The following is a 25,934-nucleotide window of genomic DNA, read 5'->3' as shown; positions in this document are numbered from 1 at the left end:
AATTCAAATTCAAATCATGCAAGAAATGGCAACAGAAGTCGTGTTTTAAAGACACAAAATAATATTTTAATTTATTTCAAAGTGAATATGGCTTGTAGGAAGAATAAATATTTTTAGTAATCGATTTAATTTTATTCAGCATTTTCTTCATGACAAGAATGTTACAAATTTGCTACCATACAACAAATCAAAAACATGTATTTCTTTGAGCATTAATATTGAACGTTTCCAGCGATCACAGAAATTTCAGAAATAGTGTAAAATATTTGAAAAACGAACAAATGGCGCAAAAGATACATCGGCAACGAGTTCAGATTTGGGTTTCTGGTGGAACTACAGAAGGCGAGCGTTTAAATTAGGCTCAAAAGCTCTTTCTGAAGGCTGGAGGTGAGTTCCAAACCCAGACCTTTCAAGTTTTAATTTGTACCAAAAGTTTCACAGCTGTCATTAATCACACGAAAAAAAAACTCAAACTTTGAGCCCCTATAAAATAGGCGATTTCGGAGATTTTGCCCTTAAATTTAGGTTTCAACAAAGGATCACTAATAGGGCAACACAAGTAACAAATTTCATTGAAATCAGATGACACGAGCCAAGAGTTAGTTGGGTGATCTAATTATTAATTTTAGAATACGGTCCTCTTAATTTATCACATCCTCTCTTTGACATGATGGAAAAAAATAATTGCTTTGTTAAACAAAAGCGATGAGAAACAAACACGAAATTTTAGTTTTTTTTTCAGTCTATGTGCGCTCCTTGATTTTGAAAAATATGGCTTCAATTGGGTCAGCGCCATGTGTGCTTTTTTTAGATTCATTCACCTTAAACTTGACGTGGCAATCGTCGACAGAAACCGAACTCGGTCGAGTGTAAAGCATGTAATTTCCTGACTTGCGCAAAACCACCTCCAATATGTACACCTTTCTTGCTTCCAACCAAAAGGGTTTCTTGAACATCACATCAAAATGTTTGTTTTGTCCATTTGGAGCATTTTGAGTGTAGGCCATATAGGCACACTGCGACTTCTTTTTGTCGGTGACTTTCAGCAGTCTGACAAACATGGCCTCCTGGTAATTGCCAGGCTCGCACTTATCTGGAGTCGATTGGGACGTGATCCTAACTCCTTTGATACCTACTGCTTTTGACACTTCGATGTTGACTTTAATCTCTCCTGGATCTTTACTAATTGATAACATTTTGGGTTCATGATTGGGATCAGCATCACGGCAAACAAGCAAAAAATCAGGCTTCGTAGACGTCGAAGGAGCCTTCTTATTCTCGACCTCATTTGTTTTTGTTGGATTTGTCTCCACAGCAGCTGCTGCACTGGGCTCCACTTTTTTTGGAGGAGACGTTGAACTTTCTCGCTGTTCCTCCGAGGAAGGCGTGGACGAATCTGTCTCAAGTTCCATATATTCCAGGCTCATCCTGGGAGTGGCCAATTTGCAAATGTAATCTGGTAGAGGCATCGCTTTGTTTCCAGAAGAAATGATGTTGATCAGAATGGAGAAACAGTCCTCTTGGAGCAGCAATCCGCTGAGGGCGACGACTTCGGTGAACTCGGCCGGAGTCAGGCACAAAAAGCGGATTTTCCCCAAGCACGGGCCAAGAAGCTCTATCGACTTTTCCGGAGTCAGTTCCGGCTCCTTGTGTTTGGCCCAACGAATCACGGATTCAGCCAAATGCACTTCAGCGACAGGCAGCTCCTCCTGGCCCAAGATGAATTCCAGCACTTTGAGGCTGCAGTCGAGGAACTTGGGCGTATTCAGAAAACCAATGTCGCTCGTGGAAAGACACTGGAAACAGAAATTAGGACAATGAAGAGCAGTGTGGCATTAAATTTGCTTTATTTTTACTAATTTCTTGCGCAAGAAATTCAAGAAATGAATTTTTTACATTTTTCCCCTGCTGTGAAAATTTATTCGTGACACTCACCAAGCTCAAACAGCGCTCCAAATCCACATCCGGCGGCTGCTTCTCCATGAAAGTTAGCAAATCCCAAACATTGTCATTGTTCATCTTGACCATAAACAGCTTGTTGCATTGCCTCTTGACGACGTCCATGTTGTACAAATTGGCAAACTCGTAGACTGCAAAAACGTCCTGTAGCTCCTCAACATTTAGCTTTTCCGTGTATGCAAACCTTAAAATTTCAATCAAATTAAAATAAAGCATTTTTTGATTGAAAAGTGAGTCATATATACTTCAAAATTTCAGCGAAAATGTCAGGATCCAGGTTGTCAATGGACAAAGAAAGGGAACCACCGTCAGGTTCATCGAGATTCGCGTCGAAATTTGGGGAGAGCCTCCGAACGATCAATTTGTGGCATAGAAACGTCTGTAAATCACAACATATAGAGGTATTTTATTGTTAAAATTCCATTTTTTAGAAAATTATTACTTAACGGAAGTGAGACAAATATAAGATCAAGTCAGAACTGAAAAAATCATGAAACGACACCAAAAACATTCAGTTAATTTAACAGTGCTCCAACCACTGCCTTGAATATTGAAAATAATTATTTTCAATCAAAATAGGGTCAAAGCCCCTTTTGATTATGTGAATTGAACGATAAACAATGATAAAATCCGCACAATTAAAAAAATCTTGATATTCAGGGTGCAAAAACCACAATTTAATTTTAAAATGAGGTTTAAACATTTTTTATGTCATTCCCAATTAAATGGGGAACGTTATGGCTATTTAAAATGCTCAAAATTGATTTGCTACATTTTTTTACCTCTCTTTTATGACCTACAATTGTTTGACGGGAAAAATAATATTTTAGACAACAAAAATATTTAATTTTGCCTCAATCAGAATAAAAGTTGCATTGTTGACCAGGTTAAATTTAATTTTTGTAAAAATCCCAAAAATCAAAGGCCCGCTCTTTATAAAATAGAAAATTCTTGGAATTCAGGAATAATATGCGGCAACCTTTCAGCAAATTTCGTCTAAATCTGCACCAAAAAAATAATACCTTAATATGCTTTTTGTCGCCACTGACAACAGTGATTCCGAAATCGACCCCCAGCTTGTTTTCGAACATGAACAACAGCTGTTCTGTCAGAGTCTTTCCGCTGCGCCAGTCGCAGTCGGATAGTTCGACGGTTTCGAATTCCTCCTCGCTAGACATCTTGCCGGCAGTGAAGAATTTGTGGAATTTGTCAAGTAGAGCCTCAATACTAATAGCTGAGAATAACATGCAGGGCACTAATCCGACTCTGCAACATGCAAATCAAAAAGGTTAGAGGGTTTTAAAAGCGAGATAATGTGAACAATCATACGCGCATTGCTGTCTGAAGCTGACGAAGCTGAATTTAAGTAAGGTAACTTCTCCTGCAACAATGGGTTGAGCACCAGAATCGCAAAATGCAGCCAGTGAGTAGTGTGCGCGGTGTGAGACTGACAATGAGCGACTGTGACTGTGCGTGGGCGGCGGGGTAGGAAAATAAAAACGCATGGTGGAGAAATGGGTAGCGTGCAGATCTCTCGCTCTTGGCGGGGAGGTCTCGCACTCCTCAATCAGAAAAGGGATAATTAATATATTTTATTATAAGAGCATTGATTCTTCCCATTCTGACTGAAAATTGGCATGGTTCAAGCAAACTCAGCAAAATTTACAAAATATTTTCGGCATTGAAATATGTCAAAGGGCAATGGTGTCTATTTTTGTTTTCAATTACAATTTTGGGAAAAATTAGCTCCTAATGATTTTGGAATTAAGAAAATGTGCTTAAAAGCTGTTGAATGACGTGTAAATTTTTTGTGGTTTTTCTTTTTTGTTTATTGGAAGTTGCACTCAGTACACAAATTTTTGCAACGTTTATGGGTGTATATTTTCCACCCCTTTCAATCCCCTGTTGCAACTTAAGTAGCTAAAATTGTTTTAAAGTGAGCCATTAAATGCCTTTTTTAAACATTAATGAATCCTCGATATAAAATTTAAATTAATATTACTTAATTCACCAGTTGCATAAACCCTAAGTGTTCGAAGCCGCCAACAGATGGCGCCACCGTAGACTTTCGATTTTAAGGCACTTCCGCTGCGATTTCAGACTCAATCTAGCTACTGTGCATTCTTCAATTAATTTGCTATTTTTTGACGTGCTGAAAACCAAAATCGGTTCAGCCAATCGCCGTAGAATCGTGAAAAACTATTTTTTGAAATAAAAAATCTTTTCCAACGTTTCTACGGCGAATGGCAGAACCGATTTTGGTTTTCAGCACGTCAAAAAAAGCAAATTAATTGAAAAAAGCAAAATAGCTAGATTGAATCTGAAATCGCAGCGGTAATGCCTTAAAATTGCTTAAAACAATATTTTTGAAGAAAGTCTTTGGATGCGCCATCTGTTGGCGGCTTCAATAATAGCGGGGAAAAATAATAGACTGAAATTCAAGCAAGATTTGAAATTTTATTTGATATATAGCAGTGCTTTTTGACAATATGATCAAAGAGCCATAATTTTAAAATTTATTTAAATTAATATATCCTATTTAAATAAATATGTTTTGTGCTTCGTCTGTTTTGTAAAAAAAAAAACGAAAAAAATTAGGCTAAATCGAATTGGATCATTGAGGGAGTTCCAGAAGAGCATGAAAAGTGGATTTTCTTGCTGTCAACTTACAGCAGATAAACAATCATGCCCACATTAATGTTTCCTGGTCTCACTCTTTGTATACAAAACGATTTTCATACTGTTTTTTTATATATATAAATTACGATTTAAACATCACAAAATCTCTCCTGGAGTACATATTTAAATTGAATTCGCGATCGCAGTTAATTCTATTTTAAGAGCCACCAGCGGAAGTTCGGTCTATGTCCTCGATTCACGACTGTCCTGGGAGTGTCCAGTTTACAAATGTAATCGGGAAGATGCGAGACTTGTTTAGTTATGATTGAAACTAAAATAGAAAGGCAATCTCCTGGCGGGAGCAACTCGTGCTTCTGGGTTATTTCGTTGAACTGACCCGATGTCAAAGACAAAAAGCGAATTTTTCCCAAGCACGGGCCCAAAAGTTGTTTCGATTTTTCCGCATTCAGATTAGGCTCCCTGTTTTTGGCCCACAGGACCACAGACTGGATCAAAGTCATTTCGGGGACAGACAGCTCCTCTTGGTCCAGAACGAATTCGAGCGCTTTTAGGCTGCAGTCCTTGAATTTTGGAGACTTCAAACAAACGTCAATGTTTTCGGCTAAAACCTGAACAAAACAAATAAATATCAGCATACAAATTTAGAAAGGAAAATGCGGATTTGCTCACTCTTCTTGCTAAATCCTGCAATTTTGGCTCGTCGTCGTTCATGCAATCAATGAGGTACCAAATGTTGTCTGCGCTAACTTCCAATTCGATCAACCAGTCGCATTCCTTACTGACCCTGTTCATGTTGAATATCTTGGCCACTCTGCTGACTGCGATGAGCTCTTGCAGGTCTTTAGCCTTAAGTTCGTCCGTGTATCCAAACCTGAATGCCATCAAAAAATGTGTTACTCACAGGGGAAATTGTTGAGCGCATATTTGTCAATTTTCAAAATCCGAGCGATGTTCGGAATGCTCTGCGGAAGCAATTCTGAGCATTTCGAATCCAGAATTTTATAATTCCTTGCATTTCATCAAAATCCCTCAATGCGGCGATGGTCCTTTTCTCCCAGGATTGCAACAAACACGCATTTATTTCAGAAAATATTTTTACCAGTTTCTTGCTGACCTTGGTTTTTAATAATTTTTTAATTATGGCTCATGAACTCGACTCGAAAATTTCTCATAGAGACATTTTTGAGGAAATTAGGCAGAAAAAAGCAATTTTAAAGAAATAAATCTGCACAGCAGGAAATTTTAGATTTTCACGGAAACGGAAAAAATCCGCGCAAGAAATTAGAGGTAAAAGCTTCTCCCAATGAGCTTTCGTGAGCCCATGTGAATATGATTAAAACAAAGGACTCACCTCAAAATGACTTCGAAAACTTCAGGATCAATTTCACCGATATCCTCAAAAATAGTTGGCTGAGGCTGTACGTCAATTTCTTCGGTTACAAGCCTTTGATAAATCAAGCTGTGGCAACGAAAAACCTGAAATCAGATAAATTTAATTAAATACCAGACCCGAGTTGAATTACATACACGCGAGCTACTAAAAATAAAAAGACGTTGAATGCATTTAAATCAATCAAAATTAAAATAAATAAGTTAAATAATAACCTTTTCTCCGTCACCCGAGATAACAATGTTGAGATCAGTCCCGTGTTGAGCTTCGTACATGCCCCAAAGCTGTTCGGTGAAGGTTTTTTTACTGCGCCAGTCGACTACTTCGTTATCACCTGACATTTTCAGATTTTCTTACAGAAAAAAATCAAGGAAAAAATAAAACTGCGTGTTAAGCACGTTAAAAGAACGACGAATACAAATTAGTTTTCAGGTGCAACTCGAACTGCGATGAACCACGCGAAACGTCTGTACTCAGTCAGATAAGGAGAGAATATAAATTGCGAGCCTCTACTCTCCTTAGACCTTTATAGACTCGGTCCAAATGGAAAAATGCGGTTAACACGCGTCATCTGAAGATACTCTTCCAAACTAATAAACTCTCAGCGCCAAAATTTACCTCTGGTCGCCCAGGTGCGATATTTTATGAATTAATTTTCTATTTCATTCTCTCTCATTTTTAAAGACCGTCTTTGACAAAGTTTCTGAGCACACTAATCGATTTTCGAGGGTCGAATTAAGTAAAATGGATATTTTTTCCGACCAAAAAGTCCCGCGCAACGTGCGAACCTTTTTTCCCGCCAAAACAATATGAACGTAAATGCGAAAAGTGCGCATGCGTCAGAGCTGGTTTGAGCCTGTATGAATGTCTCCTTTTTCAGATTCAGCCAGCTGTGACGCATGCGCAGTTCTCACATTCATAATGTTTTGGCGGGAAAAATGTTGCTGGACTTTTTGGTCGGAAAGTACCCACCTAACCTAATTCGACCCTCAGGAATCGATTGGTGTGCTCAGAAACTTCGTCAAAGACGTTCTTTAAGAGGGCTGAGATAATTTTATTTTTCAGTAAAAAGTCCGACAGCAAAATTCGAAGCTTATTTAATAAAATGAAACCTAGAGCTGCGTAACATAATCTTCGTCTGCAATGGAAAACCGCGACATCATGCAGAGTCAACCGCATTAAGCAGACAAAAATGCTCACTCGTTTATATTCGAATGAAGAGAGAAAAAGGTCACTTAATCGGAGCAGCAAAAATATATTTCATGCTTTGTTCAAGGCCAGAATAAAAATACATGCAATTCAGTGTAATGATAACTTGAAGAGCGTGCCTCTTTGGTTGTAATAATAACAGAAAAAATATAAATATACAGGTGTGGAATAATAAAAGTCGTTTTGTGTGATTCAGCACTGCTTTTAATTCCTCGCAGACTTATATCAGCTTAAAGTCGTTTCACCGCTTAATTTATTACGTATCTAATCTTAAAAGGACGAGATTTCAAAGTGATACTTTTTGCTTTGTACTCATAAACTTGGTAGTTCAATCATTAAAACTCCTTTGCCATAGAAAGGAAATTTTGGTCGTCTAATATTTTTTTGTCCACTTCACTTCCTGGGCACCAACCGGATCGCCAGGGGCTGGTTCGGCACGCTGACCATCTTCAAAACAATGTCCACCTCCTTCTTCGGGTTGACCAACTCAATTTTGAACTCACTCATCAACTGCAATCACCAAAAATACGTTTAAATTATAATTTATTAAAATTAAATTATAAACTCTTGCCTGTGTTAGAAGTTCAAAGATTTGTGTTTCGGCAAGTTTGCGTCCGATACACGAGCGGGCGCCCAGACCGAAAGGAATGGCGCCACTCGCCTGCGTCACCCCCAAAAGGCCATTCTGCTGGGCTGTTTTGCGCGACCACCTTTCAGGCCAAAACCGCAGCGGGTCTCGGAAATTGTTTGCATCACGGCCGCTCGTGAATAACGACAGTAGCACTAAACTCTGAAATAAAAAGGTTATCAGTCAGCATTTGTCCATTTTTTGTTGTCTGAATATGCCAATCAGGAAGAAAACCCTTTCCACATCAAAATATCGTGAAAAAATTACGATTTTAGGGGTGCAAAAATGGGGTTCAAGGGGTTGACTGTCTAGTGGAGGGCGAGAATAGTCTAGCGGTGTGCTGTTTTTGAAAATCTGATCATTAGAAGCTAAGATTTGGGAATGCAAACAATTTTTAAAAACCCGAAAAAGCACAATTTTTTCATTTTTAATTTTTTAATAAATAAATCAGGTAAAACTCTGTTCCAAATTTCTACCCATCTTAACTAATTTTTCGTGCTCTACAAAATGGCAATATCGAAATTAAAATATTTTAATTTTTTCATTTTAAAATTTGAGTTTTATTTTGAAAATTTGATTTTAGTGACCTTGACCTTTGGCCTGCGACTTTAAGGTCAACAGGAAAGTTATTCAAATTAATGAGACGAGTTTTTTGGTGTCAGAATTTTTGGTCTACGACCAATTTGAACCAATTTAGGGAAAAACTAAAAATCTCGCAAATTTGTAAAAATTGGGGATTTCTCCCCGGAGCATAGTTTCATTTCAAAAAAATCCTTTTTATTATTGAAAAATGTTTTTAAAATAGTTGGATGACTTTTCCTATTCATTTTTTACAAAAACCCTTTTAATTCCTTTTTAAACCCACACCCCAATTTTTATTTCATCTTTTTTATTTTTCAAACGTACCATAGCTGGAATTCTGTATCCCGAGATCCTAGATTCTTCCGGCAAAATTCGCGTGAGGAACGGCGCCACGGGGTAGAGGCGCATCGACTCCTTCAGCACGCCGCGCAGCAAACTCGGGTCCTTGAAGGCGCGTTCTTGCGCTTCAGGATTTTTGGCCAGCAGGTATAACGTCCATTGCATTGTGACCGCGCTCTGCAAAATAACCAGAGTTACGAGCGCGAAAATTCGTGCAAGTCCTGGCTTACTGTATCTCCGGCCGCCAAGATTAGGTCGGCGATGATTCGCACGGCGTCTTTGAGTTCAACACCCGCGGCCAGCATTCTATCGAGCATTCCGTCGCCGCCGCGTGAAAAAGGAAGCAGATCCAGCACCATAGCCGAGGCTGTCGTGGCGGAAAGGCAACAGAATTAACTTTCATTCATGGATGGTTAAGTTTTAGAATTTGCGAAATTAAAGAGTTTTTATTGATTTCGTTGGTGTGCGAAATTTGAAGAAAAAATATCTTAATTTTGTAATAAATCTCGATTTTACAGTAGGGAGATTAGTATGCAAGCTTGTGAGCTGGTTTTCTCAAAATTAAGTGCTCGAAGCCACCAACAGATGGCGCCACCGTATACTTTCGTAATAAATTTAATTTAAAGCAATTCCGCTGAGATTTCAGACTCAATCCTGCTACTCTGCATTCTTCACTTAATATTTTTTCTTTTGACGTGCTGAAACCCAAAATCAGTCCAGCCATGCGTCGTAGAAACGTTGAAAAAGATTTTATATTTCAAAAAATAGTTTTTCTCGACTCTCCGGCGATTGGCTTGACCGATTTTGGTTTTCAGCACGTCAAAAGAAAGCATTTTAATTGGAGAATGCACAGTGGCAAGAGTGAGTCTGAAATCACAGCGGAAGTTAATTAAAATTAAATTTATTAATAAAGTATACGGTGGCGCCATCTGTTGGCGGCCTATACAACTGGTGTATTATTTTAGTGGAATTTTTCTTACATAAAAAGGCTTTGTGAAGAGATTAAACCAAACATATTAATACTAATCACCTGAAAATTGTTTATAATCCGTTATATATTGATAAATAAACACCAAAATCTGAGTAAAGTGACCTACATTTTGAAATATTTTCGTGACTAGTGCGATATCAATTCACTTTCACATATTTTTTGTAATATTTTAATCACAAAAGATAGGCTCAACAAATAGTTGTGCGTCTTCAACCAGTAGTGTGATACAAATAGACACCAAGCAGTGACGTTGATGATTTTTTACCTCCGTGCACGGCGTGACCGACAGCCAGCTCGAATCTGGACCAGGCGGGTAGTTTGATCGCCCTGGCCAGTCTGGCGGGCAGCAGCGACAATTTGGCCGACTCGCAGAAGACCTGGCGCACCTGCTCGCTGAGCCTTTGCATGCCCGGCAGTTGTCGTATGGCCGCCACGTTCTCTTTGTATTTGCTTCCGCCGACCAAGCTGGCGACCAACACTGGAATTATTTTTGTAAGAAAAGCCTGCATTTGAGGGTAGCAAACGAAACACTAACCTTCTGTGGACCACTGGTACAGGGACTGCTCGAGCCGGGGGACCTGTTTGTTGGCGTGTTGACGCCAGCTGGACACCAGGTCGGCGGCAACCAGGCGGCACGGCTCTTCAAACGCATTGTCGTCTCGCAGCATTATGGGATTCATGATTCGACGGAAGTGCAGCCACTCTTCGCCATTCCTGCAACACACCAGGCAAAATAAACATTTCAATTTGTTCACAATTCATTTTATTCTATCCAAATTGGCAATTTTGAAAGCGTGAAATTACTATCAAATTCAAAGTTCGCGCTTTCCTGTAAAAATTAAACCAGTATGTTTTCATGAAATCGCACCCCACGAGGTACGGGGGGAAATTAACTCGTGAATTTGATTTATTTTTTGTTAATTTTATAACTAAACCCGCGTAAAAATTAGTTTTTTTAAAAAAAAAAAAACAATTATTTTGTCGAGTTGCAAAATTCACGTCTTTAAAAAAAAAGTCCTCGGTGCGGAGGCAAGTGGCCCTTGAGTGGGCTGGGTCCCTGTGCGGCCTGGTGAGCCCATGTTATCCGTTCGCGGTGTTATTGGGACCCGGGTTTCAGCATTCGTGCCAGTGCAGTGCGCGCCCTTCCCGGTCCTCCGGTTCTCGGATAAAAAGAGCAAAAAAAAAATTTTAAAAATACCAATGCAATTTTTTATGTTTTGCCCACTTAGTTGGCCTACTTTTTGAGCAAAAAATAGGGGACCTTCTTTGTCAAATTTGAATGTCCTTGGGGGGTCACCGAAAGTGACCTCGGGGATGATCTATAATAAAATATATGAAATGATTGTGTAGGGCTGTGAAAATAATAACACGGTGTTTTTCTGGAAATGGTCTACTATTTTTAGACTGTTTGTTGCGGCAGTTTCTTGTACTCTGTGACCCGCCTTGCCGCACACAACAAAGCAGCCGATTAAAATGGTTCTTGATACGGGCGCCTGGTCATGGCGCCTCTAGGGTCAAAGAGTGCACAACACTGTTATTTAGTGCAAAATAGACGTTTTTTTAGAAATTACCGGCTCAAATTTGCAATATTTACAAAAAATGTAACGATTTTTGCATTTTTTTCAATGAACGTCAATTTCCTAGTGAGAAATGCATCAAATAAAAGCACATTTTTAAAAGTTATTCTCTTCGTTTGCGAAATTGTAACAAAAAAAGCGCTAAATCTATTTTTAAGCTATGAACAATCATAAAATATCTGATAATTAATTTTTTAATACTCGTTCTTGCATTACCACGCCGATAAACACCACGCGGTAATTTTTCTCTCATTGGAAATCTCTGTAAACTATTTCTTTTGGCTCCATTTCCAATCAGGATAAAAGCAACAACTAGTTTCAATTTAGACGATTTGAGACGCTCTACACGGTTTTAGTCGATTTAAAGTATGGTTCAAATGGCTTAAAATTCACGATTCGTGCTCATTTGCTCAGAAAAATAGTCAATCGTCTAAATTAAATGGAATTGTGTAGCTTTACCTGGAGCGAAGAATTTAAACAAATCCGAGGGGGTGGGGGTTGGAAAGGGTCGCTTTGGTGCCTTAAAACTGCACTCTTTGGGTATTTTAAAATTTTGTTTTGAGCGGAATTTCTCGTACACAAAGATAAATTTATATAACAAATTATCTTTCCACGCTCCAAGTAAAAATAAATAAACAAACAAAACTGGCTGAAGTGTTGTAACACTTTCATTGTTTTTTTATGCTTTATCACGGTGCACACTTAATGTGATCCATTTTAACTCTTTGACTCGAGGCAAGGCTAACAAAAAAAAGCTTCCACCCCTATTTGCTCATCCCCTAATAGGTGCGTCGACCCCACAAAATTTTTGTTCAGGTGCTCATTTTATTACGCTACATTTTCACGGCCCATAAAACCCTGTTAAACGAGCATGTTTTTTCCCTTTTTCGACGCTTCAAAAATTCCAATTCATTACATGTATGTACGAAAATAAAAATAGCCATTTACTGGACAGTTATGAATGATCTAGGAAGCCGCGTATCAGACGAACAATAATTTTTAGATTGACTTTTCTAATAGCACAAAGCGAGGCCGCGAAGGAGCAGGATCTCGGCGCTTATACAAGAGCCAAATCCTTAGCTCATTGTTGTGCTTCCCACACGCAGGCAGGCAGGCATATCGTGTCGTTTTTTACACTGATAATAGACTCGCGTTCGCGATCGGAGAGGTCACTTGGTTTGAAAAATCAGCTCGCGCGCGCCTTTGAAAAGGTGAGATTTACCAAGGCTATGCTCAATAATTCGATTTATTTGCCGCGCGGCAGCTGCCGGCCAGTATACCAATGACAGGACACGTGCTGCCGCTTATTTTTTCTCCCGAGAATTGCCCCCGTCCACCGCAACCCTGGATCCAGGTAAAAATAGACATTCCTGTGCATCGAATAATGCAACACGGAGAGAAATTTAGTGAGAGAATTCAATCGCTTTCTCGCGGCTCGTATTTTCCCTTTTAATTTGAAAGCACTGCAGGTGACAAGAAACAAATATTTGGCTGAAACACGATGAATGAACCCTGCCGGCCGCGCGAAATGAGCGAGGTGAACGTTCGCGAGCAACCGCTACCGCGCGCGCTGCTGCGGATCCGCCTTCCTTCAGATACAAACAACTCTTTTTTTTATTTATATTCTTCTTCTCACTTGCAAATGGACAGACGGAATTTGTCAGCGCAATTTTTGATATTCAGTGATGCAGAGACGCGCCGACCGCCGAGATTGAAACGCGCGTCTCGATATCTTTTTTATGTAAATATGAGAGTGAAAATTTAGGCGCGTGCGGTCTGGTGTCGCGTCGGCTGCGGTGACATCACTAAATAATAATAATATCGGCCGGCCGGCGTCCGTGCCCTTGGCAACCACGGGTTCTCGGTCACAGGTCAAGGTCACTTTCATTCAACTCTTTTAGAAACGCACGTGCCACGCAATTATGACACGTGGAAGAGATCTTTAATCCTGATGTGCCAACAAATTCGAAAAATTCGAAGCCGCCGAGTCATCGGGGACTTTGAGAGAGTGCTGTGTGGAGCTGCCGCAGTTGCTGATTACAAGTTTGTTTACAGCTGATTGGAAAAGTCCTTGCGCCGACCTCCGCCGGGTCACATTTAACGAGACAATTGCGCGCCTTCGCTAAAACACAGCTCTTTTTCGCCATGCCAGTATGAATAGGCTGTCTGCTGCAGAGATAACGAGTAATAATAATTTACCCCTGGCCTGGCAGACGTAATATTCAAACTTAAATAAATATTTTTGCATCCGCTGCAGCTTTTTATTTTATCTCGGCGATGATTCATTAATTTATAATTACGCAAAGGTCGGCCTGACGGTCAGCAAAAAATTTCTACAATAAATTCGCGACTCACATGAAGAGCAGTCCGCGTTTGCATCCGTAAAGTTCGTTGTAGAGCATCCAGGCTTCGGGCAAGGTGTTGCGAGGGTGTTTGCCTTCAAGCTGGAAAACGCGTCGCATCTCGAGCGGCTCGGCCACGAAGTAGGCATCCACGGGTCCGATGGATTCTCGGTAGACGGGGCCGAGCTGCTTGTGCCTGAAGTCGGCGTACCGGTGCAGCTGGGCGGTCGACCCTCGCAGCAGCAGCGACAGGGTGGTGCCCACCAAGGGCAGGCCGCGGGGGGCAGGAGGCTCGCGCACCACCTCCACGCCCACTGCATCGCTGAAATTAATTTAAAATAAAATAACAGACATGTCATAATAATTATTATATCAGGAGGTGTTACAAGAGAATTGTTTGGAATACCGAAGCGCTTATTTCAGTTGGAGCGAGTAACGGTGCACGTTTATTGCGCAGAGAGAGCAGCAAACGCGCGCGGCATGCGTGATTTCAATTCCTCGCCGAGAGATGCACCGTAAAATTGGTTAATGATGCAAAGATGAATTGGTCGAGACTGAATTTTTTTATACCCAGCGCCGAAATCTTTTGTGCTTTATTGCAATTGACCGTCTCACCCTCCCCTTGGCTCCGCCGGCTCCATTGACTGCCGACGCACAAATCACCTTTTGTGTATTTTGCCGCCAGATCTGTCCAAACGCTAAACCTGGCGTGTTTTTCCTTTCAACGATTAAAATTTTCCATGCTGATAACAATGAATAAATACGCAGAAATTGTTAAAAATTAAGATAAAATCAAGGTGCTCCGAATTTAACTTTGAAATTCAATGTCAACATGCAAGCCTATCTAATCTGTCGACTCTTGTACTTTTAAAAACTCATTTTGGTTGAACCAGTGCAAGTAAAAAATAAAAAAAATTAAAAAAGAAACCTCACTACTCGCTTAATGGACGTATTTTTCCACAGTGTCCTCATCAAGCCCTGTATTATATTATTTTTTTACCGTGTAATATCGGCGGCGTGCGAGATGGTAGCCCGGAGGCGGCGAGGGATGAAGCTGCTGCTACCCCCGGAGGCGGTGCAGCGGGGACAGGTCTTGGGTAGCACCTTGTTCAGCATGCTGCGCGGCGCGAGTCGGTGAAAAAGCAGCACGGCGGCGCGTTTAGCTGTGGTGTGGAGCGAGCACGACTGATGGTCAAAAAGCAAGCAGTGTGCATGCACGTACGGCGCTCGAGCCCCTCCAGTGCGGGGGCGGCGCCTCGCAGCCTTTAAAGGTTCCCTCGCGCCCCACGTACGTGTGCGCCTCCGCACCCGAAAACGCCACAAAATAATTCTTTTTCATGACCACACAATTTGTTAAATATAAACAGAGACGGTTGCATGGTTTATTGTGTAAATATTTAATAATTGTTTATTGGCTCAACGCAATTCTAAAGAGGCTATATTACAAATATTTACTTTAAAATTTTGTGATCAAATTGACGTAATTGGATTTTTATTATTATGCTTGTATTACTTTGTAGAGGAGGAATAAACAATAATAATAATTTTTATCTTACTAGAGCAAGTGTACAAGTTAATTAATAATTATTTTTATGAATGCAATAAGTAGTTGATCGATAAAAAATTTCAATAATAAAAAAAGGAACGTGCTTTACAGTAAAAATTTAAATTGTTCAAGTTTTCTCCGAAATTTCCAGCGCTTGACCACATTTTCTTGGCAGATTTCGATTATTCTCGTCAATAAACTCTTTGTTGTTTTGAAATAAAATCAGGTTTAAAAAGGTACAGCGCTATTTAGGTCAATTTTGGCTTCGACTGATTCCTAACGGTTGAATTTATGCATCGGCAACAAAGATTTTCCAGGATTTTGCGGCATTCAGAAGGAATTCGCCACGACTATTTCGCTGCTCTTTGATTTCGGCTACTCACAACTTGGCGTTCCTTGGGAAATCCATCGAAAACCGTCGAGGTTTGAACCAATTTGATGAGATGACACGCATTTTGAGGCAGGCAAGAGCAGACACTGGCGACAAAATATATTATGTCACAGCAATGAAATTCAGAAAATTCCTCTCCGCTTTGCATAAGGAACTCAGCGCTGATACACGCAGCCGCAAATCAAAAAATGGACAGAGTTCCTTCTTCCACCACTTCCACTCATGGAATCAAATATTTATTATTCTAAAATTTTACAAATGTTCGGTTCAAAAATCTCAGCATTGCAGCCGTTGCAATCTTCAATTAAATAAATTTAATGCGGTCAATCAAACGGCAATTATTGTGAACAATGGAGTTGTTGAATCACGGCACGGACATCAGTCTAATACCGTTCGTCGTAAAAGTGGCCGTCAAGTAAGTGCAATTTTCGCCCCTGCTGCTTTTAAAGACGTCGATCTCGTGTATATTGTCGACGGAATGAATTTCAAGAAGAGAAACCGCTCCCGACCAGAGCAATAATCAATTCAATGCTGTCCGCCACAGTCAAGCAGCAGAATTTGAATTGAAGATGCGGCATAGATCTCTATTTTAATTGCTGAGCGACACTATTATACAAAGTATGTAAATAATTTACGCACGAAACGACCTCTAAGAATATTATTATTTGTCGCTAAGGGGACTATGACATCGCACTTTCATTTTTTTTGTCTCAAGTTTAAATGAATAATGTAAAAATAGCCCATCGATTTATTTCTTTCTTTTATTCAGTCGATATTTTTACAGATGAAATAGTTGACCGAGTCGAGGCAGGAGAAATCGAACAGTTTCTTGCCGCAAATAACAATGCACGTCGACGAGTGTTTGTCGTAGTTGCTCGGCTGACCGACTCCCCAGAATCGCTGCTCAACCCGTTCTCCCGGACTGCCGTCTCGGTCTCGCCAATGGAACTGTCCGGGCACACGCCCGAAATCACTTCCTCCCGTCCAGTAGCACTCACCTTAATGAAGAAGAAAATTAATTAATTAAAATTCAGTTTGTCGCAACGAATATTAAATTTGTTACCTTTATGAGGGAGCAAATCCCAGAGTAATCTGATTTCCGCCTCGCTTTTGATGGAGGCAAGGGTCAGATTCAGCGATTCGCAGAATTCTTCGGCAGCGTACCAGGTATTCTGTAGGCAAAATTGGAAGTGTTTTCAAATAATTATAACCTAAATTAATAGTAATACCACTTCCTCGCTGAAATAGTAGTTGTGGTTGACTTGCTTTTCTTCCAGAACAAGCTCGGTTTCTTCCTCGGTCTGGTTTGTTGGTGCTTCCATGGTTTCTAATAATTTTTTTAATTTTTATTCCGTGTAAAAAGTAAATATTAAGCCTCACCATTTCCAAGTGGTGACTCGTAATCTGGTATTTCAGCATCTTCCTCGACGGACACCAACTTCGGAGGCTGAAAAATATTTTTTTTATTAGAATATCAAACCGTTTTCATTTTTTTAACCTTAATAATCTCCTGATCATCAGTCAGGACTAAGTTCGTGGGTTCTCCTGCTCCTGGCGCCTCTTTTTCTGTTGAAATCACCCCCTGATTGCTTCTGAGTTGATTTAAAAGCTGTAAAACCTTTTCCAGATTCTCGTCGACCTTATTCAGCCTCTGAGAGCAAAACGTGTTACAAAATTAAATATAAAAATCTAGAATTAAATCTTTACCTGGTTGCCAACGGTCAGGACTGAGATAAAATACGTCTCGATGGTTCTGCATTAAAAAAATACGATTGTGAAAGAATTTAAGAAGAGGAATAAAAATTATAAACCTGAAATAGTCTGCGAGCTGAGCGTGGGTTTTCGCGAAATACTTCTGCGTCGCCACATTGTCGCTGCAACTAGGCGCGTGCTGCTGTTAAAGAGTGTAAAAAACACTGAAAAATAATATTGAAAAACTCACCGTTGATGAAGAAGTAAGAGATATAAAAGCCAGAAGGATGAATGCAAAGACAGTCCTACGCATTCTGACTAGAGCTAACAATAAGGGATCTACGACTGATAATGAGCTGCGAATGCCATCCCACGATGCATATATATCCTATTTTTCTCCCTTGACTCATGACTTTCATTCAAAAAAACTCTTCTACCATTGAACTCTGATTGTGAGGAAATGAAGTGAATGAAACAGAGATGTAAACAACAGGAAGGAGAATAAAAAATAAAATATTGTCACAAATTTGATGGAATTTTTTCGAGGATTGCCTTACTAATTAAATAGTTTAAAAGCGATTTTTTAAAGAATTCAATATTTTAATTAATGTGAGCGTTTTAGAGGCTTCCAATTAACAGGGTTGCAATAAATGCGCTTTTAAAAAATGCTTTATTTTCAATTTTTCCCAGTTTCTTGCAGTTTTCTAATTATTTGCTCATGACCTCAACTTGAAAAATTGCCAGATATAAATTTTTTGAGAAATTGAGGCAGCAAGTGGCAATTTAAAAGAAAAAAATCTGCTCAGTAGAGGGAAATTTTGACCACTCCAACCGCAAATTTTAGTTTTTCCCGGGGAAAAATGGGTAAAATTCATTTCTTGCACAAAAGAACTCGGTAAAAATCGAGTGGTAATGCAACCCTGCCAATTAAAAATTTTTTTACATCACAAATTCAATAATAATTTGAAAAGCTAAAACTTTTGGCAAATGAAGTGGTTGGAGAAGGAGCATTCCTGGTCGAAAAGGTGTCCGTTGTTGAGGGCAGCGCAGGCGTTCGAGTCCCTGATGAGCTCGTTGGGCTGTCCTTTGGCCCACAAATCGCACGCAACTTCGCTCAAAGTGCCGTGCCAGAAAAAGCGACCGGCAGACTGTCCAGCGTCGGCGCACGCTGACGTCCAGTACCAACCATCTGTACCGCGATTTCAGCAACGGTTTTAGATAAAAAAAGGCACAGAAAATTTTATTTACCTTTGTTTGGGACCATACTCCAGATTAGAGACAGTTCTTCGATGGTGCGAGGACTGGCCAAACTCCAGTTGTGCGACGAGCAGAATTCCAGAGCCGCCGACCACTTGAAACCCTTTAAAATTAAAATTGGGAAAGAACTTAAATTTTCCTGAATTTCTGAGCTGTAATATTTACCTATTTAGGGAATTTTTCTTTAAAAAAAACTCGCACACCGTTGGAGATCGCGACGGGGGATCGAAATAAAGCGAAAAATTTGGAAAAATCTTATATTTAACTGTCACTCGGTCCGGAATTAAACTGCTAACTGTGTAAAAAATCCAAATTAATTATTTTAAACGGTTCAATTTTTCATTGAGTATTTAAATCAAGGTCTTGTTTATTTTTAATGCATGAACTCATCCCTTAGGATCGAGTTGAAGCCAAAATTTACCTAAGAAGCATTGTAAATTTTTGAGAAAAGTGGCTCCTTACTTGAATTTCTGATTTTATTTCATAACAAAGAGTTTCCCTTAAAGGTTTCATGCGCTGTTGGACAGATCTCGACGAGAGGAACCGAAATCTGCCAAGAAAATGTGGTCAAGCGCTGGAAATTTGGGAGAAAATTTGAAAATTTTGACTGTAGCAAGGTCCTTTTTTTATTAATCGATCCAACAATTCAAGTATTTTTCAATTGTGACCCTGTAACGAACCACTTTAATAGTACGTATTAAGGTTCTACATCAGCCAGAATAACAAAAATAATTTAATCTGAAATGGTTTTAACCAGGACTCATAATTAAATAAAATTATCGAGAGTGTTAGTCAAGCTTTTGACCAAGTTAAATAATAAGAAGTGACCCCAATTTTAGGAATTAATTTTAATTCTGAATAGATCGCATCATCCACACGAGTCAAAAAGTATGTCAACAGATTAATAACTTACGTCCGATGAGCTAATGTAGTATTTCTCATCAATCGCAGTTGGGACACCTGCTGGAAGTTACAAAATTTTAGGCTTTCTCTGTTAACACAAAGTTTAACATGGAGCAACCTGCAGCGGCGGCGTTGTCCTCCTCCTCAGCCTGGAATCAAGTTAATTAAATTCAATTATGGACTGGTTTTCGGCCGAAATCGCTTGCAAGATTATTAAACAAAAAATAAAACTAGATTTGGGTTTAATTGGTGCCAAAAAATCTAGTTTTTTTTATTATTAATCTTGCTAGCGATTTCGGCCAAAAATAAGTCTATAATTGACCAGTTGCATAAACCCTTAGTTATTGAAGCCGCCAACAGATGGCGCAACCACAGACTTTCTTTAAAAATTTTGTTTAAAGCGGTTTTAAGGCATTTCCGCTGCGATTTCAGACTTAATCTAGCTATTTTGCTTTTTTTTAATTAATTTGCTATTTTTTGACGTGCTGAAAACCAAAATCGGTTCAGCCATTCGCCGTAGAAACGTTGGGAAAGATTTTTTTATTTAAAAAAATAGTTTTTCACGATTCTACGGCGATTGGCTGAACCGAGTTTGGTTATCAGCACGTCAAAAATTAGCAAATTAATTGAAGAATGCACAGTAGCTAGATTGAGTCTGAAATCGCAGCGGAAGTGCCTTAAAATCGAAAGTCTACGGTGGCGCCATCTGTTGGCGGCTTCGAACACTTAGGGTTTATGCAACTGGTGAATTCATTAATTTTTTGCACGTTTACATTTTCCAATTTGATCGACGTGCCGACGAAAGTGGTGGCGCCCTCGCTCAGCCGCATCCGATCCAAAATGTTGTGCAAAACGGCGCTCAGTGCTTTCTGATGCTGGAATAAGACAATTGGGTGTTATATTCCTCAAGGTCGCGGATCGCATCGGAGAATACACCTGAGTCAACTTTGTGTCGATAGCGTGCAGCATCACGTGGCTCACTCTGAAATAAAACATCAATTTGCTTATATATATTAAGCAGGCAGGGGCCTTTGAGGGTCTTTTTTTCACCTGAAACTATCGCGTTCCTCCGACACCATGGTGGTGAGAAGATCGTGAATGATGTCATTCTCCGATTTGACAATCTGCGCATTGGGTAAAGATTTTATTCATGTTTCGAGATTCAACACGTTTTACGCACATTTTGCAATGCCTCCAGTGATTGGGCGCATTCTGGCGAGCCTTGTTTGTCCTCATTCAGCAGCTCACCATTAGTAAAAGAACAAAATTAATAGAGTGAAAGTCCAAAATCGTCCTGGTCCCGGCAAAATTGCGCAACGTTCAACAAACACCCAAATTTTCACTGTCGAATAGATTGTTGACCTTTTCTTGCAACAAGGAAATTCGCGTTTGGTTGTTGAAAGTTGCACAATTTTGTGGGACCAGGACGAAATACTATAAATAAATTTCAAGGTTCGCCCACTTTCCAATTTTGTAATGCGCAAAATTGCACCACTGGATTTTTGAGCAAAAGATCACATTTCGCGCCAAAAAAGTATGATATTTCGGAAAATTACGATGGGTGTTAAAATTGTCGATCTTTTGTGGCTTTTTTGCCGATTTTTTTACCCCTTTATTTGTTCATCCATCATGAGATTTTTTTTTCTTTCAGAAAAATGCACAAAATTGCAGCAAAACATTTTTTTGCCATGCTGGTTTTTAATTAAATTTAAAAATAATAATAAAGAGTTTTGGGCAGTTTTACCTTTGCAACTGTTGGTGCGACACCGACGGCAAGAAATATCCAAATTAAGACGTTGCTCCGCATTCTCTGGCTGGCTGCGACTATATAATTAATTGCTCGAGGAAGATGCACTCGGTATATTATCGAACTCATTATATTTTATTTACTAGCTGCGTCACAATTTTTAATTTCCGCCAGATTTGCCCTATTTACTGCGTATAATCTTCAAAGCGTAAATTATTGATTGCTTCAGTGATCTCGATTAAATAAATATATAATTTAATTGATGCACTAAAAACTCCTGCATTGATTTCTGATTAATTTTCATTCATATTTAAAATTAAAAAAATAAAATACTTTATCTAAAAGGACGTAATATTATTACTAATAAAATCATTCAAAAAGTTGTACCTACCAGGGATCGAACCTGGGACCATCTGCGTGTTAGGCAGATGTGATAACCGCTACACCATAGGTACTTATTAAAGAGGAGAAACTAACCAGTATTTTGATCAACTTAAAGTGGGTCATTCGAGCTAAGGAGACCCCGCCCAGCTTGTTAATTTGATCCCAGTGAATGCTGCCTGCTGCCTGCAACAGAAAGCATCACAATACATACGAGAGCAGGGGCTATGCAATAAAAAAATCCTCATGCGTGTTTTTGTACAGTTTATTTTTGTCGGACGCTTAAAATGGATTGATGCAGGCCGACAATTGAAAATTATGTTGTTATTTGAATTGTTGAATGCAAAAATCAGCTATAGTTGATAAATAAACATTTTGCTCTACAATTTGCTACAATCAAAAAAGGATCTTGCTACAGTAAAAATTGCAATTTTCCTCTAAATTTACAGCGCTTGACTTTTTTATGGCCGATTTCGATTCCTCTCGTCGAGATTTATTCAACAGTGTATGAAACTTTTTGGGGAAACTCTTTGTTGTGAAATAAAACCAGATTTCAAGTAAGGAGACAGTCCTCGCCGTTTGAAAAGCATGCTAACTTTGCAGCCACTTTTCTCAAAAACATTCAGTGCTGCTTAGGTCAATTTTAGCTTAAACTAAATTCTAAGGGATATCAGGGATGACATAATGCATTCATTGGTAACAATGATTTTCCCGGCTTAATTCGCAGCATTGATCCTCTTTAACAAACTTGAAATTTTAATTTTTTTTCGTCAAATCAAAATCACGTCAAAAGTCCAAGAACAAATAATTGGATTAACCTAAAAACCCTAAAAACTACTAACAATAAGTAAGTCCTAAAAGTTATTAGGACAGTACAGAGATGAGGATTCGACAAAAGTAGCAGGCTCTTTATTTACCCTGTTTGTTGGGTTTGCAGTAATTATGGTAATTATACCTAAAAAAATTTAATTAATAATAATTACTACTTGCCGCGAGAACTAATTGTAAGAGCGATTGAAAACAACAGGGTATTAATAGTAAAAAATATTTTTCTCCGTAAAACTTTTATGACTTGCATTAATTATTGGTTAAATATGTAAAATTCTGACACATATATCAAGAGCCGCCCCTGTAAATAATTGATCTCAATCAAATTAATAATTCTTAAATTAAATTATAGTGGAATGATACTGGGCAACAATTGAAAATTATTTGAATCGTTGGATGCCATAAACAATTTGTTCTACAATTTGCAATAATAAAAAACGAACCTTCCTAGAGTAAAAATTCAAATTTTGCCAATTTTCTCCAAAATTTACAGTGCTTGAACATATTTTCTTGGCATATTCCGATTCCTCTCGTCGAGATCTGTCCAACGGTGTATGCCACTTATTGGGGAAACTCTTGGTTTTGAAATTAAATCGGATTTCAAGTAAGGAGACAGCCGTTACCATTTGAAAAGCACGCTAACTACTCAGCCAATTTTCTCAAAAAATTACAGCGCTTCTTAGGTCAATTTAGGCTTTAACTGAATCCTAAGGGATGAGTTTATGCATTGGCAACAAGCATTTTCCAGGCTTTTCCAGTATCATCCCTCTTTATTATTTACTAAAAATCGACCCCCAGCGAGAACGTCGTTTCCTAAAAATTTCGCCTCTTTTTACTGTCGGTTATGCAACTGCTGCAACAGGTGTGACACGCGGGTTGCATGTGTGTTCGTTGACGCGACAAGCAAAGCTTTATAACAACCAGAATATCATGTATTTTTCCAACAGATAAGCAAACCACTCGTGCATCAAATAAATAAATGCATATAACCACAAGGCTGCAAAGGAAAGAGGATTTAAATTAAATTTTATTTCAATCTATCATGTTTATTGAAAATATTTATAATAATTTTTCTTGAAAATTGTGCAATGTCTTGATCACCGACAAATTTGATCTCAGTTTTTAGTTGCAGTCCTTGAGAAGGTGGCAAGCGTAATAAACTTTGCTGTTGCAGGGCAGGTCATAGAGTCGGGGCCCGTACAAGTTGCCGCACGCGTTCAGTCCGTTGTTTGGCTGGCCGCTGCCCCACAAATTGGCGCCCACAGACCGGCCGTCGGGCCAGTAATAAGCATTCTGGTCTGTCTTGCCCAAATTCGACGCCGCCACCCAGATTCCAACTACGAGAACACATTATTATTTTAATTGTTGGATGCAATAAAAGCAGTTGATCGATAAACAATTTGCAACAATTAAAAAAGGATTTTTTTCATATTTTCTTCAAAATTTGAAGCGCTTGACCACATTTTCTTGGCAGATTTGGATTCCTCTCATCGAGATCTGTCCAACAGCGTATGAAACATTTTAGGGAAACACTTTGGTGTGAAATAAAATCAGATTTCAAGTAAGGAGACAGTCCTCACCATTTGCAGCCACTTTTCTAAAAAAAATACACTGAAACTTAGGTAAATTTTGGCTTCAACCGAATCCTAAAGAATGATTTCATGCATTGGCAACAAGCATTTTCAGGATTTTTCAGTATCACTCCACTTGGACTGAACGACAAACGTCATTTTAAATTAATCAAATAACTCTGTTGGCTTGATTGTTTAAAAATAAATAATTGTTACAGATCATTCAACTCTCAGTGGCCTTTAAGATAAATTCCAAAACTGCTCACATCCTTCTGGCTTGGAAGATGCTTGAAAAGCCTTCCACAATGCTTCCATTTGGGCTAGGGTTGTGGTCACCGCTAAAGTCATTCCGCTTGACTCACACTTGGTTTTCGCGTCTTGCCAGGTTTCCTAATGAAAATAGGCACAATTAAAACAGTTTAAATAAATTAATTATTTATAAATACGGGATTTTGGCTTATATAGGTTTTCTTCCCATTCACATTCAACAGACCAATTTTTCCTGAAAAAAATGATTTAAATAAAATTCCCATTTATTATTGCAAAATAACACTCAATACCCGCTTTAACGCAGTATTCGTCTACTGCCTGAAAATATACGGGTAATTTAACAATAAATATTATTTCAGCCAATTGACTATAAATATACAGGCTCTTTTGCTATCTGCACGGGTTTATTCGATTTGATTTCCCTGACGGTCCTCTCCAAATCCGCCAAACGCCGCGACACACTTTGCACCTGCGACGCTGCGGCTTCTTCCACTTCCCTTCGCAACTCGCTCAAAACATTCCGCTCAAACCTTTCGAAACTGCTTTGTAGAAACCTCTGAAAATTCCTTGATGGTTATATTTAGTCACAATATTTTATCTCAGCACTCACGGATATTTCGCTTTTAATGGCTGCACTGTCACACTGCACATTCGAGGGTTGATTGTCGTGCAATTGAACGCCATCCAACTGATTTAAGAATGATCTCTGTCAGTTAAGAAAATATATAGATGAAAAGCAACCTTTGCCAAAATTTCTTGATGTCCTCTGGCTGCCTCGACGCCCAGGTCTTTCAAATTTTTATCGAGTTTGCTGCAGAGCTAAATTATTGAATCTAATTACGATTTGTTTCTTTCTATTTCCTCAAAATCATACCGAAAATGATAAGGTGCACGTATCGTCATCATCTTCTCCGTCAATCCCCTATTTTACAGACAATTTAAAAGGATTTTTCGTGTTCAAAACGTGGGTTTACCTGCACGCTCTTGAAATAAATTAGGAAGATGAGTAGCAGTGCAATCTTCATTTCGATCTTTTGCCAGATTTTTGTTTATATGCAAGCTCTTCCCCTTCTTGTGACCTTTTTTAACTCCCACCTTTAAATGTTATGCAGATGCTGGAGGTGAGAAATTGTCTCTTAGCTTCAACAAAAATCGCGAGATGGCGAATCAAACACTTTCACGGAACGAAAATCAATAATTTTTTTAAACCACAAGAAGTTTTGAATGAAAATTTTAATTTTAAATATAGGTGAAATAACATATATAGCAACCTGAGTGACGTGGAAGCTGTGCGGGTTGAATAGTTTGCTTCACGAGGGGTTTTATTTCTTAAAATTTATGGAAAATACACTTTATTTTTATTTATTTGGAAAAAACATTACAATTCCAGTCAATTCAGGACGAATTGTTGTCTAGTGCGTCGTAGCAGCTATATATATTTAACAAAAAAATGTGCATAGTCATTTTTGTCTATTCAAAAATACTGCGTGCGAAAATAAATATAAACACACGTGGTTTTAGAAGAACCAATTAGCTCCTATTTTTTTTAATAAACCTTAGACTTACAGGGAATTTTACAATTCTAAAAAATTATCGACTGACAGTGAAGGGTAGCAACAGAAAATTATAATAAAATTCAATCGATCGCAGAGCTGCGTGTTGGGATGACATTCATTGCGCTAACAACTATC

The 25,934-nt window shown here is 38.9% G+C and overlaps 5 protein-coding genes and 1 non-coding gene across 6 annotated transcripts; all 6 read right to left on the bottom strand.

Annotated features, from left to right (window-relative positions):
• Positions 1 to 120: 120 nt before the first annotated feature.
• LOC135942879 (uncharacterized) lies at positions 121 to 2,137 on the bottom strand. The gene is made up of 2 exons (XM_065489220.1): positions 1,936 to 2,137; positions 121 to 1,796 (listed from the first exon to the last, which is right to left on the bottom strand). The coding sequence occupies exons 1-2, from the start codon at positions 2,062 to 2,064 to the stop codon at positions 744 to 746; spliced, it is 1,182 nt and encodes a 393-aa protein (XP_065345292.1). The 5' UTR covers positions 2,065 to 2,137; the 3' UTR covers positions 121 to 743.
• Positions 2,138 to 7,379: 5,242 nt separating this feature from the next.
• LOC135943459 (cytochrome P450 315a1, mitochondrial) lies at positions 7,380 to 14,832 on the bottom strand. Its single transcript, XM_065489994.1, has 8 exons — positions 14,658 to 14,832; positions 13,671 to 13,979; positions 10,274 to 10,452; positions 10,004 to 10,216; positions 8,978 to 9,114; positions 8,733 to 8,924; positions 7,770 to 7,988; positions 7,380 to 7,708 (listed from the first exon to the last, which is right to left on the bottom strand). Exons 1-8 carry the CDS (start codon positions 14,771 to 14,773, stop codon positions 7,592 to 7,594), a joined length of 1,482 nt encoding a protein of 493 aa, XP_065346066.1. The 5' UTR covers positions 14,774 to 14,832; the 3' UTR covers positions 7,380 to 7,591.
• A 1,523-nt stretch (positions 14,833 to 16,355) lies between these two features.
• LOC135942513 (C-type lectin domain family 4 member K-like) lies at positions 16,356 to 17,599 on the bottom strand. The gene is made up of 8 exons (XM_065488656.1): positions 17,537 to 17,599; positions 17,406 to 17,491; positions 17,302 to 17,347; positions 17,093 to 17,245; positions 16,975 to 17,041; positions 16,824 to 16,921; positions 16,658 to 16,766; positions 16,356 to 16,592 (listed from the first exon to the last, which is right to left on the bottom strand). Exons 1-8 carry the CDS (start codon positions 17,597 to 17,599, stop codon positions 16,360 to 16,362), a joined length of 855 nt encoding a protein of 284 aa, XP_065344728.1. The 3' UTR covers positions 16,356 to 16,359.
• Positions 17,600 to 17,865: 266 nt separating this feature from the next.
• Positions 17,866 to 21,269, bottom strand: LOC135942508 (uncharacterized). Its single transcript, XM_065488643.1, has 9 exons — positions 21,191 to 21,269; positions 20,627 to 20,677; positions 20,497 to 20,570; positions 20,383 to 20,428; positions 20,214 to 20,321; positions 19,565 to 19,595; positions 19,457 to 19,503; positions 18,535 to 18,646; positions 17,866 to 18,475 (listed from the first exon to the last, which is right to left on the bottom strand). Exons 1-9 carry the CDS (start codon positions 21,251 to 21,253, stop codon positions 18,258 to 18,260), a joined length of 750 nt encoding a protein of 249 aa, XP_065344715.1. The 5' UTR covers positions 21,254 to 21,269; the 3' UTR covers positions 17,866 to 18,257.
• Positions 21,270 to 21,575: 306 nt separating this feature from the next.
• TRNAV-AAC (transfer RNA valine (anticodon AAC)) lies at positions 21,576 to 21,648 on the bottom strand. Its single transcript has one exon. It is a non-coding gene; the product is annotated as a tRNA-Val (tRNA).
• Positions 21,649 to 23,427: 1,779 nt separating this feature from the next.
• LOC135942682 (C-type lectin domain family 4 member M-like) lies at positions 23,428 to 25,326 on the bottom strand. The gene is made up of 9 exons (XM_065488942.1): positions 25,218 to 25,326; positions 25,118 to 25,165; positions 24,985 to 25,062; positions 24,854 to 24,931; positions 24,623 to 24,799; positions 24,534 to 24,561; positions 24,420 to 24,475; positions 24,240 to 24,363; positions 23,428 to 23,739 (listed from the first exon to the last, which is right to left on the bottom strand). Exons 1-9 carry the CDS (start codon positions 25,266 to 25,268, stop codon positions 23,525 to 23,527), a joined length of 855 nt encoding a protein of 284 aa, XP_065345014.1. The 5' UTR covers positions 25,269 to 25,326; the 3' UTR covers positions 23,428 to 23,524.
• Between the last annotated feature and the right edge of the window lie 608 nt (positions 25,327 to 25,934).

Source organism: Cloeon dipterum, chromosome 4 (genome assembly GCF_949628265.1).
Source record: "Cloeon dipterum chromosome 4, ieCloDipt1.1, whole genome shotgun sequence".
Classification (NCBI taxonomy): domain Eukaryota; kingdom Metazoa; phylum Arthropoda; class Insecta; order Ephemeroptera; family Baetidae; genus Cloeon; species Cloeon dipterum.
The sequence above is the reverse complement of the archived record's forward strand: the minus strand, read 5'-3'. Positions and strand labels throughout refer to the sequence as shown.